The sequence below is a fragment of the Podarcis tiliguerta genome (genome assembly GCF_965153285.1).
Source record: "Podarcis tiliguerta genome assembly, chromosome: 6".
NCBI lineage: Eukaryota > Metazoa > Chordata > Lepidosauria > Squamata > Lacertidae > Podarcis > Podarcis tiliguerta.
In genome coordinates, this window is record NC_139539.1 from 68,203,429 (window position 1) to 68,222,345 (window position 18,917).

At 41.6% G+C, this 18,917-nt stretch overlaps 1 protein-coding gene across 1 annotated transcript in view; it reads right to left on the reverse strand.

Moving 5' to 3' along the window:
• Window positions 1-4,914: 4,914 nt before the first annotated feature.
• The window catches only part of ZNHIT6 (zinc finger HIT-type containing 6), a 44,668-nt gene continuing 30,665 nt past the window's right edge, over window positions 4,915-18,917 (reverse strand). Inside the window, exons 9-10 of the mRNA XM_083445074.1 lie at window positions 10,044-10,168; window positions 4,915-5,318 (exon numbers count right to left, since the gene is read on the reverse strand). Of these exons, the coding sequence (XP_083301200.1) occupies window positions 5,254-5,318; window positions 10,044-10,168 (190 nt within the window). The 3' untranslated portion in view covers window positions 4,915-5,253. The remainder of the gene's footprint in view (window positions 5,319-10,043; window positions 10,169-18,917) is intronic.

Sequence of the window (18,917 nt, forward strand, 5' to 3'; positions counted from 1 at the left end):
AACGCTGGTCCCATCTCAAGCTCTAGTGGTTCACTATAGAGCAGACTTCAGGAATTGTTCATCAGTTCCCACATTCCCTTCAGTTCTGCTGCAGCTGTCACTGCTTACAACCAGCCACACCTTTTCCTGGAAGGGTGCAATACAGATTCATGTAGAAGTGTTTTTAGAATTGCCTCTTTGTGCACATTCAGGAAACTGGAAAAGCAAACAGGGTGTTGCGAATCCATTTTGTTTTAAAAGGTTGCTGAGTCACACCTGGCAACTTGCCAGGTGTGGCTCACCCTTTAAATGTGGATTTTTCATAGCCTGGTAAGACATTTTGTTTGGGTGGGCATGTGCAAAATATGACTAAGCCCCTACTAGCCCTTCTCCAAGTTCTGCCTATGCCCCCTGAGCTTTTATCACTACAGTCGTGAACCTACATGATTGAATCTATATCCAGCCCCAGTGCCAATCCTTATTGATATGTAACATACAATGGTACCTTGGTTCTCAAATGCCTTGGTACTCAAACAACGTGGAACCCAAACAATGCAAACCCAGAAGTGAGTGTTCCGGTTTACAAACTTTTTTTGGAAGCCGAACATGCTCCATTTTGAATGCTACGGTTCCGATTTGAGTGCCACACTTCCATTTTGAGTGTTACACTGAGGTCTGCCTGTTTTTGCTATTTGTTTTGCGTTTTTGTGGCTCTTTTTTGTTTTGTTTTTGTGACTGTGTGGAATCCAGTTCAGCTACTGATTGATTGATTGATTGATTGTGTGACTGCAGTAAATTGTTTATTGTTTTCATTTTATGGTTCAATGCTCTTGTTAGATAGTAAAATGCATGTTAAATTGCTGTTTTAGAGGTTGTTTTTAAAAGTCTGGAATGGATTAATCCATTTTGCATTACTTTCTATGGGAAGGTGCGCCTTGGTTTTGGAACGCTTTAGTTTTGGAATGGATTTCTTGAACAGATTAATTTTGAGAACCAAGGTACCACTGTATTATTTTGTTCCCAATTATAAAACAGATCATGCTATAGGTTAAGGCTGATGTTACATGAGGAGATATAATTTTGTGACCCAATTTTCAGCCAGTTTATATCGGACCATTAATTCTTTTTTCATTGTCAATAAAAAAGTAGTTTTCAGGAACAGATGTATCAATTTATTCGCTTGTTCAGGAAGTAGGCTTGAGACAGAGTAACAATTTCAATCTTCCTTCCCTGTCCTGCTAGCGCCCCCCACTAGGAAAGACTACTAGTTAAAATCCTGGGCAGCTATCTGCAGTTAGTTGCAGAGAGTACTTGGCCAGCCAGGCTGTTGGTCTCTCTCAGTATAAGTCAGCTTCTCATAGACTATTCCTTGGGGTCCTCTGAACAGGCAGTTAATCTAGTAAACAGACCACATGAATTGTTTGGCTGTCGCTTTGGTATTGCACCAATTTTCTATGTGCCCTGAAACAATTATGGGGTTTGCTACACTGCCCCACCTCCTGTGGGTTTCTGTTTTTTTTTTGGTAAAACAAAGACAATAAAGTCATTGTAATAAATACTTACTCACTCTTTCATGCGAGGACAATGAGCTAATGTTTATTTAGTACTTTGAAGCTGCAAATGTACCAACACATGAGCTGAAGTTGCTATTGCCGCAGCACTTTTTCCAGTGCTTTGTCCAATCTAGCTTTAAATGACTCAGTTAATGAGATGCTCACCATTCCCCCAGGGAGATCATTGCGCAGTGCAGTTGAACAAGTTGTCAAGGCTTTTAGGGTACTCATCCAAAATCTGTCAACTGCTTGATTTTGTTGTGTTTTCTTATTTAAACTGAAGTCCATCCCGATCCACCTGGTCTATTTGGCTGATGCAGTTATGGCACACCACTGTCTACAGCTTCCTTATAGCATAAAAGGAGGCAAAAGGTCAGCCTAATGGATCAGGTAGCTAACAATATTCAAGTTCACGCAATTATCTATGGCCAAATGTTATACTGAACAGCTTCAAATGCATATACTGTTTGGCCTCTATCTAATACATTGGCTCATTTCAGAACTACAAATTAGCAAGGAGCACACTGCACCTTTGCAAATAATTATAGTTGCTTGTATTTCTCTTACTTTATTATGCAAACAGAAAGCTTCTTTATTTTAAGCATTCCCAGTTCTGACACCATCTTCTAACAATGATGGATATTCCTTAGGGCAGCTCTGTGTTCCGTTTATATCTATCTAGCTCTCTAAACCGCAGCATTGAAAAGTGATTATTTATCTACCTAGGTCAGGGAGAGATAAGCCCCTTGCCAAGGCATTATTTCCATTATATAACATTAAAATAGCATTTGAATTTGTCAGAAGTTCCATCTATCCAGGGCAGGTTTAATTGCATCCATAAGACCAGGGACCTATCACTGGGAATTCAACAGGTCATTAAGCTTAAACTATTCATGAGTCAGGGACCATGTTGAGGAGGACTGCACTGGGGAGGACTGGTGGGAGCCCCCCCAGCCCTGCTGCTTCCAGGAGCAGGAGGACAGTATAGATTCGGAACAGTGGTTTGCAGAAGGACATAGTTCAGAAGGCAGAAGTTGAGAAATACTGGAGGGGGGAACAGCTAGGAGGAGAAGCACTGGGAGAGAGTTAACAGACGCACTGTCTCTGGAAAGCATTCATCCGTTCTGCCCAAGGTCAAGAAAAGCAGAAAAGGTGGCAGCACAGAAAGCATAGTGGTTACAAGACCAGGTTACAAGACGCGGTAGCGACTTGGGTGATTAGGGAGGAAGTGGGTGGAACCCTTAATTGGGAGCACCTTCATTCCTAGGAATGGATTCTTTGTTCTCTCACCGTGATCGTTAAAGGTTATAATTGGTAAGAAGAGTCCTTTCTCTTTGTTCTGCTTATCTACGGCCAAAAAGGGGGGGGGGGGGGGGAGCTGATTCCCTGAAGCCTGACATCATGCAAACTATGTAACACAATGCAATCCCCTCTTCTCAAACCTATTATCCCAGAGTTTCTTGAAGCCCGTTTTTTGTTTCTTGAAGCCCAGTTCAAGCAAAGTTCCAGGAACATGTTTAGAAGAGTATGTTACGTGTCCTCTGGGAAGCATCTATTTGTTTCAGTTTTCAGTCCTCATGGGCAGAAACTGAAGTCTTAATGAACCATTAAGGCTGTTGATGGGCATAACCCGGCCAAAGTAAGACTGACTTCAGATACTGATCTCACTTCACGATTCAATTGTCATCACCAATCCACTATGGAGTGTTATTTTGAGGGCACACAGCAGCTGATCCTTCAGGTGCTTTGTATAAATCAAGAGAGAAACAAAAAGATTGCTGTTCACCACCGTATAAAAGCTAGTTGGGCTGTGATCTTACCACATATACACACAGCACAGGAAGAGACCAGTTACAATGTAAAAAGAAGGGCAATCAACCTATAGGGTCTTCCCAATATCAAAAGATTGTTTGAATTACCTATGAACCCAACTCCACGTCATCAGTTACATTAAGGTAAGTTCTTGCCAGTTTAGTCCTTGATAACAGCATCTTGCCAGACAGGTGCTCTTCTGAGCACACGATGGGGCAAAATTTCTCTAGATTCCACCCACCTCTGCTGCATCATGAGCAACAGATTTGGCTCACTATGTGGTAAAATCTTTCAATAGTATGTTAGAGTAGGGCTGAATCTAGACCCATTGAAAAAGCATTTCAGTTAAACGGGTTGAAAACTTTGTATGAGAAATTGGGTTAGCAAAAATGGAACTCCAGAGCACCATCTTGCGTCATAATGTTGGAATGTATAAACAATGCATAAAACGTTTTTTCTTTGCGAATGTAGCTGAGTCCTGGATGCCCTGGCTTTTTCTCATTTTCTTGTTTCAATAAACTCACTGAGGGAAATTCAACACTAATCTCTCCTTAATATTTACATTGCCTGCATTGTTTTTTTTTAAAGCTAAATCAATTACGCACACATTTTAAGGTAGCTTAACCCTGAGTCAGACCACTGGTCCATCTAGTTCTATGACTTCTACATGGATTGACAGCTACTTTCCAAGGGCTCAGTGGCCTCGCCGTGCTAAGCTACCTGAAATTCTTTTACCGAGATATGCCCTGGGCTGAACCTCGCACAATTCTTTCTAACAATGCCCTGGTTCATGCATCACAAAAAGACTGGCTTAGAATCAGTGGCGTAGCGTGGGTTGTCAGCACCCGGGGCAAGGCAAGTAATTTGCGCCCCCCCGCTGCACTGTCCCTCCCCCAGATAGTCCCCTGCTCTCTCTCCGCACCGCACCGCACGCCTGGCACCCTCACCTCCACAGTGGGCGGCTACCCGGTGGCTCGGATCGGATTCGCACAGCCAGCACTGCAGTGAGAGACAGTGAGTGAGCCAGGTAGGGGCAGAGAGCTGCGAGTGCGAGCGCGCCCCCCCCCCAGATGTTGCGCCCGGTGTGGCCGGCCCCCCCTGCACCCCCCACGCTACGCCACTGCTTAGAATGAGCATGTGAGCAGGCATGCTCGAGGAGATCAGAGGAGCTCTGCTTCTCCCTGGTCATTCTGGTGCTGCACTGCACTAAGCCTCAGTATGTTATCCAAACCCAGGTTTGTGGTTTAGCTCTCCTTTGCAAACCATGAGCCGTAGAACATAGACCAAACCTTGGCTGCAGCTCATGATTGGTTTGGAAAGAACTAAACTGGAAGCCCAGATTTGGATGACATGTTAAGCCTAATGATGTCTAAGCCCAGCATAGCAGCAGAACAACTGGGAAGGAGCAAGTGGCTGCGATCTCTCTAGGAGCCCACAAACTCACCCCAAGCCGCTGCTTATGTGCAATCCAGATCAATATATTAAAGCAGGGATTTATTCCAACAAATATTTGTTTCTTTTATGAGTTGGTTGCTTCTGTTTCATATTCTTTACCACACCCAGATGAAAGGAGAGTTAGGTGTTTTATTAAAAGTATTTATAGCTTTCTACTTCAATAAGTGGGGAAAAACAGCCAAGCGTACAAAGATTGGTAACAGAGGCCTGTAAAATTGTAATTGTTACATCAGTGATTTTCACAAAAGAAAGCTAGAGCTAGGCACCTTAATCTATAAACATAGATTAGAACATAATGTAGAACATACATTAACAGATTGCAGTGCTTTTTTAATAGCTATAGGTTTTGGATACTATTAATAAAAAGCAATGCCCAAAACTAATTTGCTGAATATATGTTCAACAAGTCAGGTGCAAAGCAAGTTGCTCCAACTCCACATCCGATTTTGCTTTGTCAGGAACTATCATGGATTTCCCCTTCTTCCTCAGACGAGTTTTCCTGATTGGATTTACTGGCATCTAAAGGAGAGAAGGGGAAAGAAATACAATATTTATATTTTTACTAAGCTAACCCCAGCCCTGGTTTTGCACCCTCCACAAATGTTTCCTATTATTCTCTTCGATTTAAATGGATTCTTGTCTACTATATGATTTTGGGTATTTTTATTTATACCACTTACAAACTTTGGTAATTAAGTGGTATAAAAATAGGTGGAATAAATGAATAATAAATGCACATTTCCACAGTACATAGTTACTTGCAAAGTAACTATCATTCATTCATTCATTTATAAATTGTATACTGCCCTTCATCTGTAGGTCTCAGGGGTGGTTCACAATATAAAAACGCAATATAAAACTACAAAATAAACAATAAAAAACAAGAACAAAAAAATCCCACAAACCAATAAACCTCCTCCTCCCCCCAAACACATTTAAAAGGGGTATAAGATGTTCATCATTAATAGGTGGCAGTTCTACCAATTGTTCATGGAGTTACTCCTAAACCAACCCCTAATCAGAATCCAAGAAGGGCTGCCATGTGGTGTTGGACTTCTTGCCTGAGCATTGTGTTTATTGACTAGACCTGGTCTTATAGTTCTGGAGGTGCAGCCACATAGGCTTGCAATTTCTGTTTGGAAGTGGAGGAGGGCTTTGTATGGGTAAAAGATTGCTTGGCGGATTTCTTCTCCATCTCCCTTAGGCAGAGCAGCCAGGCTTTTTTTCTTTCCCCTAGTTCCAATGAGGATGGCTTCCAAGTGGTGCTCAGAGAGCTACCTTCTTTAAAACGGGATGCCTGTGACTGCTGCCTCACATCTACCACAAAAACTGCACAGCAATAGACTTTTTTCTTTTTTAAAATTTGTATACCTTCCTTTCTAATGCACAAGGTGGCTCGCAACAATTCAAATCACAATATGAAAATATAATAAAAGTGTTCCTTTCTGATGTGCTGTCGGAGACCATGGGTGCAGTTTCAAATGAGTGCTTCTAGCAATTCATTGGCCAGGAAGACCACTGAGAGGGAATTTTCCTGAGTGAGTTTCTTTTCTATTTCATTAAACATTTCGTTCATAGGACAAAAGGATGCATTTTTTTCTTTCTTCAATGTAACACTTAACTGATGGAACAATACTACAGTATCTATTATCTAGCCTTTCCTTCAAGGAATAAAGGCAGCATATATATCCCCCCCCCCCCCCCCGGTGAGAAAAGTTAGGCTGAGATAGCGACGGGGTCAAGGTCACCCGGTGAGCTTTAAAGCTGAACCCGGGTGTTCCCAATCTGAGCCTGGCACTCTCAGAATACTGGCTCTCATAAGAAACCGTATTTATAAAGCAAAACTGGATTCGTGGAACACAGGGTGTGGTGATGTATCACTAGGTGGAAAGACTCAACATGACAGCCATCATTTGTAATGTCAGGCAGAACAGAATTTGGCATTTCATTAAAACTTCTGATTTACACAGAGCACTACTGAGAATTGGTCTTGTTTCATGTTGGAACCCTTTCAACGAAACTAAGACATGACGCATGCATGTTGCCTTTTTGTATAGTTCAACATTTCAACATAGCGTTTGCAAGTCTGAGCCAAAGCGAAGATGTTACAGATTCAAGCTGTCCAGAGTTCCAGGACTGACTGATGTCATCATTTCCTGAAGTGTTTGTCAACCTTCCCCTCCCTCTCCCACCCTCCAGATCACCCCAATTCTCCTGCCACAGCCCTACCAACCCCTCCTCAGATGAGGTCAACAGATATATATATATACACACACATATAAAATGCATGTTTGCAAAGGAAATACACATAATTTTTCTTATGGGTATTTTCATTTAACTAACATTGCTTAACACCAATGTGCTTTTTTGTACATATGAGGCCAAAGGCTTCTTATTAGAGAAATATTACTAAGATGGACTTAATGGGGAATTGCTACGTAGTCATGAAATGCTGAGCAGATGGTCAGCAGGGGTAACACTGGGATCAAGTGTGCACCTGTATAACTTCAATGGAATCTAGACAAGAAAATAAAAGCACTTCACCCAGAAACGGCTGAGGTCACATTTTGTCTACATTAAATCTAGTGTATAATCAATTAACATCTATATGCCAGAGATGTACTGAGTACTGAGATAGAAAGAAATGTTTTTGTCCCTAAGTCTTGTAATAACATCTATAATCCTTTAGTAATTCTAGCCGTGACTATGCTTGCCGACAGAATGGCGAACACCTGTACTTTCTTTAAACAAGACCAACCATACTAACCCCATAAAGCAGCGTAAACAATCTGATTTAAAATTACTTTTAATTTGAAGGCTAGGGCCCTTTTTCTATTATGCTGTCATCGCAGAACACTGCCTGCTTTTTAAGTGGAATACTGTATTTTATTGTGTGTGCATACATAAATTCAGGTTGTGTCTTTTGTCAATTTGTGCAGAGAAAAACACATACTTTCTAACATATTGCTCAGTTACAAACGTAACTAATGAAATATCAATCTTATTCAAAGACAAGAATATAAATCCAGAATTTTGGTGATCTCATTGCAAGGCCCATTGTAAGATCTTTCCAAGGTGACCAGAACAGAAAGAATCTGCTGTTTCAATAAGCTCATGAATGTTTTCAAAGTTTTTGGGTCTCATAAGGAAAAACATTCAAGATATTTCAATTCTAGAAGTGTTTGGTTGTGACCTGCACTTATATCCACATTACTACTGACTATCTATCTATGTAAAATAAAATAGAAAAATTCTACATAGGCAGCAACTAAAATACCATGGGAACGCAAAAGCTTGCTAAGAAACGGCCAATCAGGCACAATTCACAGCAGCTTCTTAGCGAGGTTTTGTAAGGTTCAGTTTCCCATTCAGATTAGCTAGCGCTCACATGTTCTACAAATGGAAAGGTGTGATCCACATTATGCTATTAGCAGCTAGATTAAATTCTGTTTTTTTGTTCAAGCTACTGAACACACTTATAGAGCAAGCTTTTTGAAAAAGGTTATTTTGATGTAAACCACCTTGCACCCTGCTTATATATACAGGACATATGTATACATAGAAACATAAGCAAGCGAAGAGGGATATCAGAAAAACTTTCTTAGCCCCAAACTTATTCCAGAAGACAACGATGGCATCTTCCCTTTTTAAAATGTATGCCATTACTGTGCCTGCTCAGCACTGCCAGTGCAACACTGTAGCCATTTACCACTGAAGCCTACCCTGATGTGTTTGATCTTTGTTATTTGTTAATTATTATTTGTATTTATAACCTCCTCTTCCATCAAATAGTTGCGGGGTGGGTTGCAAAAGTGTAACCATTGCAAAGTACCACGCACAATTAAAAATTCAGGAACAAAAAACTGCTGCACAGAAAAGAGCTATGCTAAAATACCATGATATACAAGTAAAATACAATGCAAGGGATTAAAACATTGTTCCAGCTGCACTTAAAAGCTCATCTTCCATTAAGTACAGCACCCTCAACTCCTAAAAACATAGCGAAAGGAGGAAGGGAGTCTGCAGGTAGCATATGACGCTGCCTCTTCTGTGTGGTATCTAGATATAACATGGAGTCAGTCTATGGTAGGAAAATATGTTGCTATGCACACTGGAAAGTTACTGCAGCAACCAGAGAGGTAAGGTTGTGTAGAGCCCCCCCACCACAACTTTTTGGTACTTTTCTTGTCGCCCTTGATTCTTAACTCAATTTTGACTCCAAGCAACATTTCTGTGCCAATTACTAATATGTCTGGCTGCAAAACAGCTGGCCGCCCAGATTACACTGGGTTCTTTAAAGATGCACTTGATAACCAGGTAGCATTCTGAGATGCATTCGTTCTTCTTCTTTCGCATCTACTCTACCCAGAAATATTGACCAAATGTATAGGCTATAAAACACTTGGGCATGTTCAGGTCTGTGCAGTTTGCAAAGCAGAAGCCTTATTTGTCATAAGAATGTAAGAGAGCCTTGCTAGATCAGGCCTAAGGCCCACCTAGTTCAGAATCCTGTTTCTCACAGTGGCCAACCAGATGCTATGGGAAATCCACAAGCTGCGTACGCATGAATTAGCCCTTTTATGCCTTAACAACTGATATCTGGACCATGCTTCCTCTGAGCCTGGAGGTAGCATATAGCCATCATGTCCAATATAAACATTAACATATTTATGTGGCAGAATATTAAAATATTATTTCTACCTAGCATACTGACTCTGGAATATAGGATATGACCAAGAAAAAGAAATGGATTAATTCTGTTCCAAGGTATTTTGAAGGTTTCACAGTAGAGGAAGCAAACTTTTCTCAGTTATGTAACCAACCATAATTTGTAAGATATATTCAAGCATTGCCTGGTGCCTTCAAACTTCCAGTTACCAAGCAGGCATTTGATCTGGTAAAACAAATCAGCTGCAGATGTTAACAAACGCTACGCTGCAAAATTGTCTGGAAGGTTATTCATATAACAGGTATGTGTTTCTCTACCATACCATTTTAGATCTATTTTACATTATCATAAACTGGTAAATAAAATGCTAACGGTATTACAGTGATTAAATTACTTAAAACCTAACTAGAAAGGATCAACATATGCACTGATAATATATATAATCCAAGTAATTGCAACAGGGGGAAATGCTTTATTATTTACAAGCTGATGCTCATTCCTGGTTTTAACAGGATAAAGAGCCTTAATTCTTGTTTGCATAAAATGTTATTGCATTGTAATGTATAGTTTCTTACCGTGGCCAAGAATCACCATATCCGTCTGGAATTTCTTCAAAACAATATGCAAAGTTGGGTATTCTATGACAACCTTCCCTTTCAAATTGTCTCGAAGGCCTTTGCTGGCATCCAGTTCTTCGTACCTTTGAAAAAGTAATTGCAAAAGTTTATCAGCAAGCAGATATTTGAAAGCGTTAGCAAATCAAAGTTATTCACAGGCATCGTGACAAATCTCTCCTCCAAACCCAGTAGCGGCCGATAGGCGGTGTGGCACAGCTGCTTTGCCAACGGGAATGACTGCTGCCATTTACCAAGAGGGACAATGTAAGAAGCACAGAGGTGCTGGATTGGCTTCACTATGGCACCCACGCCGTGCTGCGCTCTGCACTGGTCAAATCCAAGAAAGGAAAGGGCAGTTCTGCAATCTAACATTGTGTCCAAAGTGTGGCTAGTTTGTGCTGGCATACGGGCCTATATAAGTAATTCCAGGTCTCGTTTTGTTGATTACGTCATAAAAACCTCCCATTTCAGACTTCCCTTCCCTTGATAGTGCTGAAGTACTATGGCCCTTGAGGATTAGGTCCACCATTTTAAGGGGCAGGGTTAGAAAATAAAAATCTGAAAGGGAGGCTATCAGTGTACTCTGGGATAGATGTGAAACAAATTTCAGCTTCCTGGAAATAAAACAAACATTTAATAACCTGTTGAGCCAGTCAACCGAAACCACTGTTTATATATATATACACTCTCTCTCTCTCTAGTAATTCAGTTTGTATGCTGTGCTGTACACATGGAGGCACATTCCAGGCTGCCACTGGAAATCCCCCAAAGCTCATTCAAGTATTTGAAGCAGCAATTGCATGCCCACAGCTCAACATTCCGTACCAATGTGCAGTTCTCTGCTGGGTTGTTGGCCTCTGCCTCGAGACACAAACAGAAAAAAATGGTTCATTTTTAGGCTCTTCGATATAACTTGGGCTGCAGGCATGTATCAAACTTTGGTTTTGCAAGTGAGGTGGATATATATCACCTCCAAGCCTTTTATGACTCTTTTTATATTTCTCTAGTAACAAGAGTGACTTGATTAAACCCAATAAATAATCCAACTATTTTAGGCACGTCCAAGCAACGTGAGGGTCCTTTGGGACCTGGAAAAATGGGGGTATAATGGGGGCGGGGAATAACAGGGGGTGATAATGCATGCTGCACCGATGTGCACAGGGACCAGATTCCCTGTGCTGGTCCCGTGGGATAACCGTGAGGCATGGTCCAGTCCTAGGTCGAGGGTGCAGTATGGAGGCAGTCCGTCAAAGCTGAAGCTGGGTCCAAAGCAGGGAGTCGGGTGAGGTCAGGAGCTCCGGCAGAAAAGCAGGACAGGGTGCAGGCAGGAACTGGCTACCAACAATGTTGCTGCTGCAACTTGGGACTGGGGCTGGCTGGCTTTTATCTGCCCCGAGGCATAGGGCGGCCCCGGTCCTCAGGTGACTCGCCTCTCCTGGCGTGGAGGCGAGCACGCCTCCTGCGGGAACTTAGTTCCCTCTGCCTCTCTGCCCTGAGCCTCTGCAGCTCAGGAGAGGCTGGAGGGTTACCGGACCCAGAGGCAACCTCCTCTTCCCCTGACAGGGCTGAGAGTGGAGCACCTGCAGGCAATAGGTCCTCCATCACCTCAGGAGCCAGAGCAGACTCAGCTGGTGCCTGCACCTGAGGATCTAGCAGAGGTGAGGACCCTTCAGGCTCAAGCCCCAGCCCTGGCTCAGCTGGTTCTGGAGGCGGAGAATCCTGTGCAGGCTGGGATTCCTCAGGTTCAGTCTCCAAGTTCAAATCCCAGGCCATCATATTCCCTGTGCAAAATGGTTGCAGCCTATATAAAATTGCAACTTCCCAGCCATGGCACCCGTACACCCTCCTTTGCTGCCCACCAAGGCTCTCCCATTTTCTATTTAAAAAAATTGGGGGGGGGGGAATGATACCAGTTTTGGGGAATGCTCCCTTCTTCATCCATTTTATTTGTTTTAGTGGGATGCAGGTATTTTGCGTGATCTGGGCATTGCAAGTTTTTCTTCTGTGAAGAAATGTGTCCTGGGCTCAAAAGGTTGGGAACACATGTTTACAAATAGCTCAGTCATTTGAGGAAGATATATAAATGCTTCCTTTAAAAAGGTAATCCAGTAATCAGGGTATCTTCTATCTGACTTTTGTGTATGACATTACCGTATTTTTCGCTCTATAAGACGCACCAGACCACAAGACGTACCTAGTTTTTGGAGGAGGAAAACAAGAAAAAAATATATATTCTGAATCTCAGAAGCCAGAACAGCAAGTGGGATCACTGCATAGTGAAAGCAGCAATCCCTCTAGCTGTTCTGGGTTCTGTGATAGCTGTACAGCCTGCATTCGACCCGTAAGACGCACACACATTTCCCCTTACTTTTTAGGAGCGAAAAAGTGAGACTTATAGAGCGAAAAATACGGTAATTAAGAACTATTGTAGTTAGATGGCAAAGGTAGGATAAAATTATATCAATACACATGTGCAAAACTTTGAAAGTCACAGAACGGCCGAATTATGTAGCAAAACAAAACCAGAAATCTAACTGACGAAATTAAGAACTATTTGTTTGTGGATATAGAATTTAAAATGTCATAACTTCATAGTATAATCCACAGCTACTCACACCAGCAGCTCCAAACTAAACTCCCAAAAGAAAACCTCATTTTATTTGTGTGTTCTGGCTCATCCATGTGACTTGGATCAGCCAGCCAATTCCATATAAGGGAGACTTTCTCCTTCTTAGGAGGATGCGTTCAAAGCCAGGAGCAGGCATCATCATAGCATTTCTAAATAACTGAAGTAATCCTAAGAACTTAACTGTGCCTATTCCTAATAATTATTACATAAGCAAGCTACGGTCCTTCCAGACCTATACATTTCAAGAGCAAAAAAACCACAGAAAACTTCAACTCCTAAGGCTATTAATAGCCAACACTATCTCAGCAATTATTACAAAAAAAAGCAAAGTGAGCTGTAATTCCTCAATTGCCACCAATCTACTAAATCCAGTGAATAAAAAGTTTAGATATAAAGTATTTGCCTGAAATAGATTCCCAGTATGTTGCCTAGCCTTGACTTCCACCAACTGTATTATCTATTGTAGAATTCCTTACCAGTTACCACAATATTTTAAATCGATATTACTGGTATACCTCACTGCTTATTGCATAACACTGTATCAGGAGTCAGATTTTTAAAAGTCAAGATGTTAAAAATTTGCAACTTGCTTTTTCTGGTTCTGGAAGAAACAACTTTAAGCAATGGTTATGTCCCTCAAATCCAACTTCAATCATCATGAAAATATTTAGTTTCATGTTTCTTTCAACCCAGAGTAATTATGACCAGCTCTTTCTGAAACCTTTTAAAAAGGATAACAGTATATTGCGTTTCTTATTCAATGAATGCATTCATAAGTTGTGGATTAACACATGAACAGAACCATATTTACTGATTTATTTACAGTACTTTAATGCAAAATATGGCAATACCTTTCTATTGGCAAGAGTCTCAACACATTCTTTTCTGGTTAAGCAAACATCTACCACCAAAAGGCTAAAGTCATTCACATGCCACAATACACTTTCCATTATCTCATGTTTTAGACAAAACATCTTTAGCGTCCAGCTTGGCATAGCATAAAACATTTGTACTTTAAACTATTTTATGATAGTAAATTATTCAAGTGTTAGATCACCAAGGCATAGCTTTAAGTAAACTTTATTGGTTGACAGACAGTGACAGCTTTTGGCAAATAGCCAAGACTCTGGTGCAGTACGAAGAGCAAAAGAATCTTAAGAGAATAGCTTTTTCCTGTAGTGATCTAACTAAATCTCTGGAACTTACTATTCTATTTTGCTTTTACCTTCTTGGCTTCCCTCTCCCCATAAAAACAAACAAACAAACAAACAAGCAAACTGTTAACTGTATTCTGCTCTCTCTCAAATACAGCTTTGATTTGCTTTGCTTTTATAAATTAAAGAGTGTCCCATTTATAAAATCTATCAACACATTTCACAGCACTTCAAACACAAAAAAACTGTTGCAAATATTAAATGTTTCGAAGTAAATGACAATGTTAGACCAATATTTTACCATTTTATTACTTCTATTGATCATATTTTTGCACAGACCAACTTAATATTTTAAAAAATCCCATAAACAAACCGCATATAAAACCAGTAATAAACAAAAACAAAGACTCAGAGAATTGTAGAGTTGGAAGGGCCATCTAGACCAACCCCCTGCAATGCAGAAATCTCAGCTAAAGCATCCATGACAGATGGCCATCCAACCTCTTCTTAAAAACCCCCAAGGAAGGAGAGCCCACTACCTTCCATGGAAGACTGTCAAACGCCTCTTACTGTCAGAAATGTTTAGTCAGAATCTCCTTTCTTGTAACTTGAAGCCACTGGCTCAAGCCCTACCCCCCAGAGCAGGAGAAAACAAACTTGTTCCCTCCCCCAAAGTATGTATTTCAATGAATAAATCCCACCCACCCCACCTTAAGTCCACTTTTGGACCTGTCCTTGGAACAAGTTACACTCTCTCAGCCTAACCCACCAATGGTCACTGTTAATGATGGCCGTATACTGGCTCCGGAATCAGAGGCAACACACCTCTCAATGGCAGTCACTGGGGGAGAACAGCAGGAGAAGGCAGTTGTGCTCCTGTCATTGCTTGTGGGATTCCTACAGGCATCTGTGCTGGTCAAAATGGGCCCTTGGTCTGTGGTCCATCAGGGCTTGCGATTAAGAGGGTGCAAATGTAATTGGCGTTCTTGAATTTTATCCTTGAGGGTGGGAGGTTTTTAGATCGATTGATTGTGAAGATAGTTTCTCACAAGTCAGAGGCTGTCGTCTCCTTAGCGACACGTTCAGGAGCTCTTCTTTTAGTGGAATTTGTGGTACCTTTGGTGACATTGTTTTAGCACCAGGTGAAACATTGATAAAGGTAAAGGTAAAGGTACCCCTGCCCGTACGGGCCAGTCTTGACAGACTCTAGGGTTGTGCGCCCATCTCACTCAAGAGGCCGGGGGCCAGCGCTGTACGAAGACACTTCCGTGTCACGTGGCCAGCGTGACATCACTGCTCTGGCGAGCCAGAGCCGCACACGGAACGCCGTTTACCTTCCGCTAGTAAGCGGTCCCTATTTATCTACTTGCCCCCGGGGGTGCTTTCGAACTGCTAGGTTGGCAGGCGCTGGGACTGAGCAACGGGAGCGCACCCCGCCGCGGGGATTCGAACCGCCAACCTTTCGATCGGCAAGCCCTAGGCGCTGAGGCTTTTACCCACAGCGCCACCCGCGTCCCAACTGAAACATTGATGGACTGAGATTATTTTGCTTGTGTGGCTGTTGCATGTTTTAAAATGGGTATTAATTGCCTGGAGACCTTTAGATAACAAGTCTAATGATTAATAATAATAATAATAATAATAATAATAATAATAATAATAATGTAAAGGACCCCTGGATGGTTAAGTCCAGTCAAACGCAACTATGGGGTTGCGATGCTCATCTAACTTTCAGGCCGAGGGAGCCAGCGTTTGTCCACAGACATCTTTCCGGATCATGTGGCCAGCAGGACTAAACCACTTCTGGCACAACTGAACACGGTGATAGAAGCCAGAGTGCACGGAAACGCTGTCTACCTTCCCGCCAGAGCGGTACCTATTTATCTACTTGCACTGGCATGCTTTTGAACTGCTAGGTTGGCAGGAACTGGGACAGAGCAATGGGAGGTCACACTGTTGTGGGGATTCGAACTGCTGACCTTCCAATCGGTAAGCCCAAGAGGCTCAGTGGTTTAGACCACAGCACCACCCTCTCAATTAAGCAATAATACCATTGTAAGGAATATGAGGCTCTAGTGCCTTGATACAGGGGACAGTCTTCTGGAATCAACAAGGGCAAGCTCCCCCCTGCTCAGCATTCACGCCAACTGGGGTTGGTGGTATCGTTTTTGCTACTATTTGGATGTTTTGTATTTTATTGTTATTTCAGTGTTTATTAACATGAGATGTTTGTTTGCCTTTATTGATATTAGCATGACTTTGTGTTCTGCTTTGTAACTGTTAAAGCATCATCACGAAATGTTGCATTTATTCTGTGCATTGTTGTGAGCCACTCTTTTCGAGCATGGTTCTAGCATGGGAAAGTGGCATACAAATAAGATCACGATGTACACACCTGCAATTTATGTTTGTGTGTGTGTAAAAAGATTGCATTTTCTGGAATTACCCTGTGACGACTACCATATTAAAGGATTTCAAACAGCATCTGAACAAGTATCATCAGTGCAACATGATGGAATGGATTTACCTGTTGTGCCCCAAGAAAAACGATGATGCTGGAGAGAGACAATATTGGCAAGAGCTTTGCGCCTGCATTTTAATGCTTTAATTTTGTCCATTATGACTGACCAGAAGCCGCATAAGCTCCGAAAGAGCCTACTGGCTTGCAAGAAGGCCAAAAAGGCAGCCAACTAATCCTTCTGAAAACTGCTGCATTCTACAGAACCCTCCATCATAAATGTATACCTCTCCAATGGAGCCTCCAGCTATTATCTTAGTGGTGAACTCAGTCATCCCTGCCAGCTCAGACAGCAGGAAATTCCCTGCTAAGATCAGTCCTTCCTGCATGTCATCTGCACAGCCTTTCGTTTTAATAATGGCATTTTTGTAGTCTGTGATTAAAGATAAAAACGAAAATCCCGTTGGGTCTACTCTCCTATGATAAAGCATGACTGCTCCATTGAAGCATCTTCACTGGAACAATGTATTCGTACTTCGTGGGGGGAAAAACTCTTTTAACACAGGCTTTGAAATCCCCCCACAAAACATGCTGACATCAGCATACAATGAAAAATGGAAGTACTTCCTGAAGCAGCTATGGGCACCATCCCATTTTATTAGAGCATTCCTTGACAGAAATATTACTGCCAAAACACAAAATATAAATGAATTTTGGTAGTACTGCTACTAATAATGCAGAAGGTTTAACCCCATTTCAGGAGGGGGAGTTAGAACAGAGGAGATGTCCACTGCACTTAAGAATCCTTTCAAGTACTAGTTTTGAGGGGCTGCAGTGCTGCAGAGATAATAACTAACAGATGGACATTCATTCCTAAGTGGTGAATAACTCTTCCTTGTGGTTATGATTTGTGAACGGGAAAATAGTGAAATGCTCTTCTCAGTTATACAGCAAGGGGAAAAACTACATTCTGGATTATAAAATTCAGTTCCACCTACAACTACAGCATACCTTAAACTTTGCACTTATGTTTGTCTCGTTACTAATGTGATCATTCAGATTTGTGAAGTATTAAGGGAGCTAATGTTTTCCGAAAGGATTTATAAAGAGCTTTGGCACTTGAACTATAACTTGGTTTAAGTCCCCATAAAAAGGATTACAACACTGCAATAAAATGCAACTTCCTGAAAATAGATATGCTTTGTACACTGAAATTATCAAATATTCCACCTCAGCTAACCAAAAGTGTCTGTGCGTACGAGTCACTTGTGTATTTGCCAGCTGAAGATCAAGATGCTGCTTCAGATGCATTTTTAGGAAGGATAGCAATTATCTTCCCTTCACTGCTACTTAGCTCCAATTAAGACATTTTGCCCAGCTAACAAAAAATAATTAGTTTCAATTGTTTGCCTCATGAAGCATATTTCACCATGAAAGCCTGACTTTTAATAGGACATATCCTTTACATTTAATGCTCCATTACATAAACATTTATTTACTTATAAGCAGCCACCGTCCACCTTTTGGAATATAGCTGACCCAAAGAGGCTTACAATTTCAGCCTAAAACTAGCAATGGAAGCACTAGCTACACAAGAGAATGGGGGTTGTTTAGGAGAAAGGATTCTGAAAAAGATGGGTTTTAAAGGTCTACTCAAAAATAAGTGGCATGGAGGCCACACATACCTCTGTGGGGGATAGGTTCCACTATTTAGAGGTCAGGCTATATAACTATAATCATTTGAATTGTAAACCGGCATTGTATATCTTTGCCTATGTAAACCAAAATGGGGAACATGACAATATATGAAGAGAAAGTCCCTAGAGTCTGTGTCTGACATCTGAAGAACATTTTTGTCTTAAAAACATGCCACTTGTAGTCACTTAGGACAGCTCCACCACATGGCAGATGCAACAACTGGAAAGAAGTACCTTCACCACAATCACTGCTATGCAGTAGGGTCAAAGATCAGATCTTATCTGTGATTAATTGGTCAGGTCTGGTCTAGCCTAGCATCTTTGTTCTTGTCATCATTCCTGTCACTTCATTACACAAGCTCTTAATAGGCCAAGGATTTGCCTAGCTTCTAGATTGCAGTAGGAAAACCCCAAGACCTTTCAGGAAACCACCGGGATCCACCGGGCAATGAACTATCTTAATAGATTCCCCCATGCCTATACAGTTTTAGATTCTCTGTAAGTCCTGCCACATAAAGATCTGTCCATAATAAAGGAGCCGCACAAAGCTACCAATCATTCCTGATCATCTTCGTATCCTGGATAAAATACCAGATCAAGAGCATGCCCTGCCACAAATATGACTGATCCACCATTGCTATAGAAATTATGGAATTCTGAGCCACACCCAAGAAAGAGATCTTGGTATCAATGTTAAATGATGGCTGCCCCTTACACAGCTAAGTGTCTTCCTGCTTGAGCTGACTGTGGAGTTGGAATTACATCAAAGGAACACCGATTCTGTCTCAAGAACCCAGTGGTAGGAGAACACTCTCAAAATTACATGGCTTTTGGTAACTTATCCTGAAAGGGAAACAGAACCCATGACCAAGTCCTCACCCCACCATGTCCAGG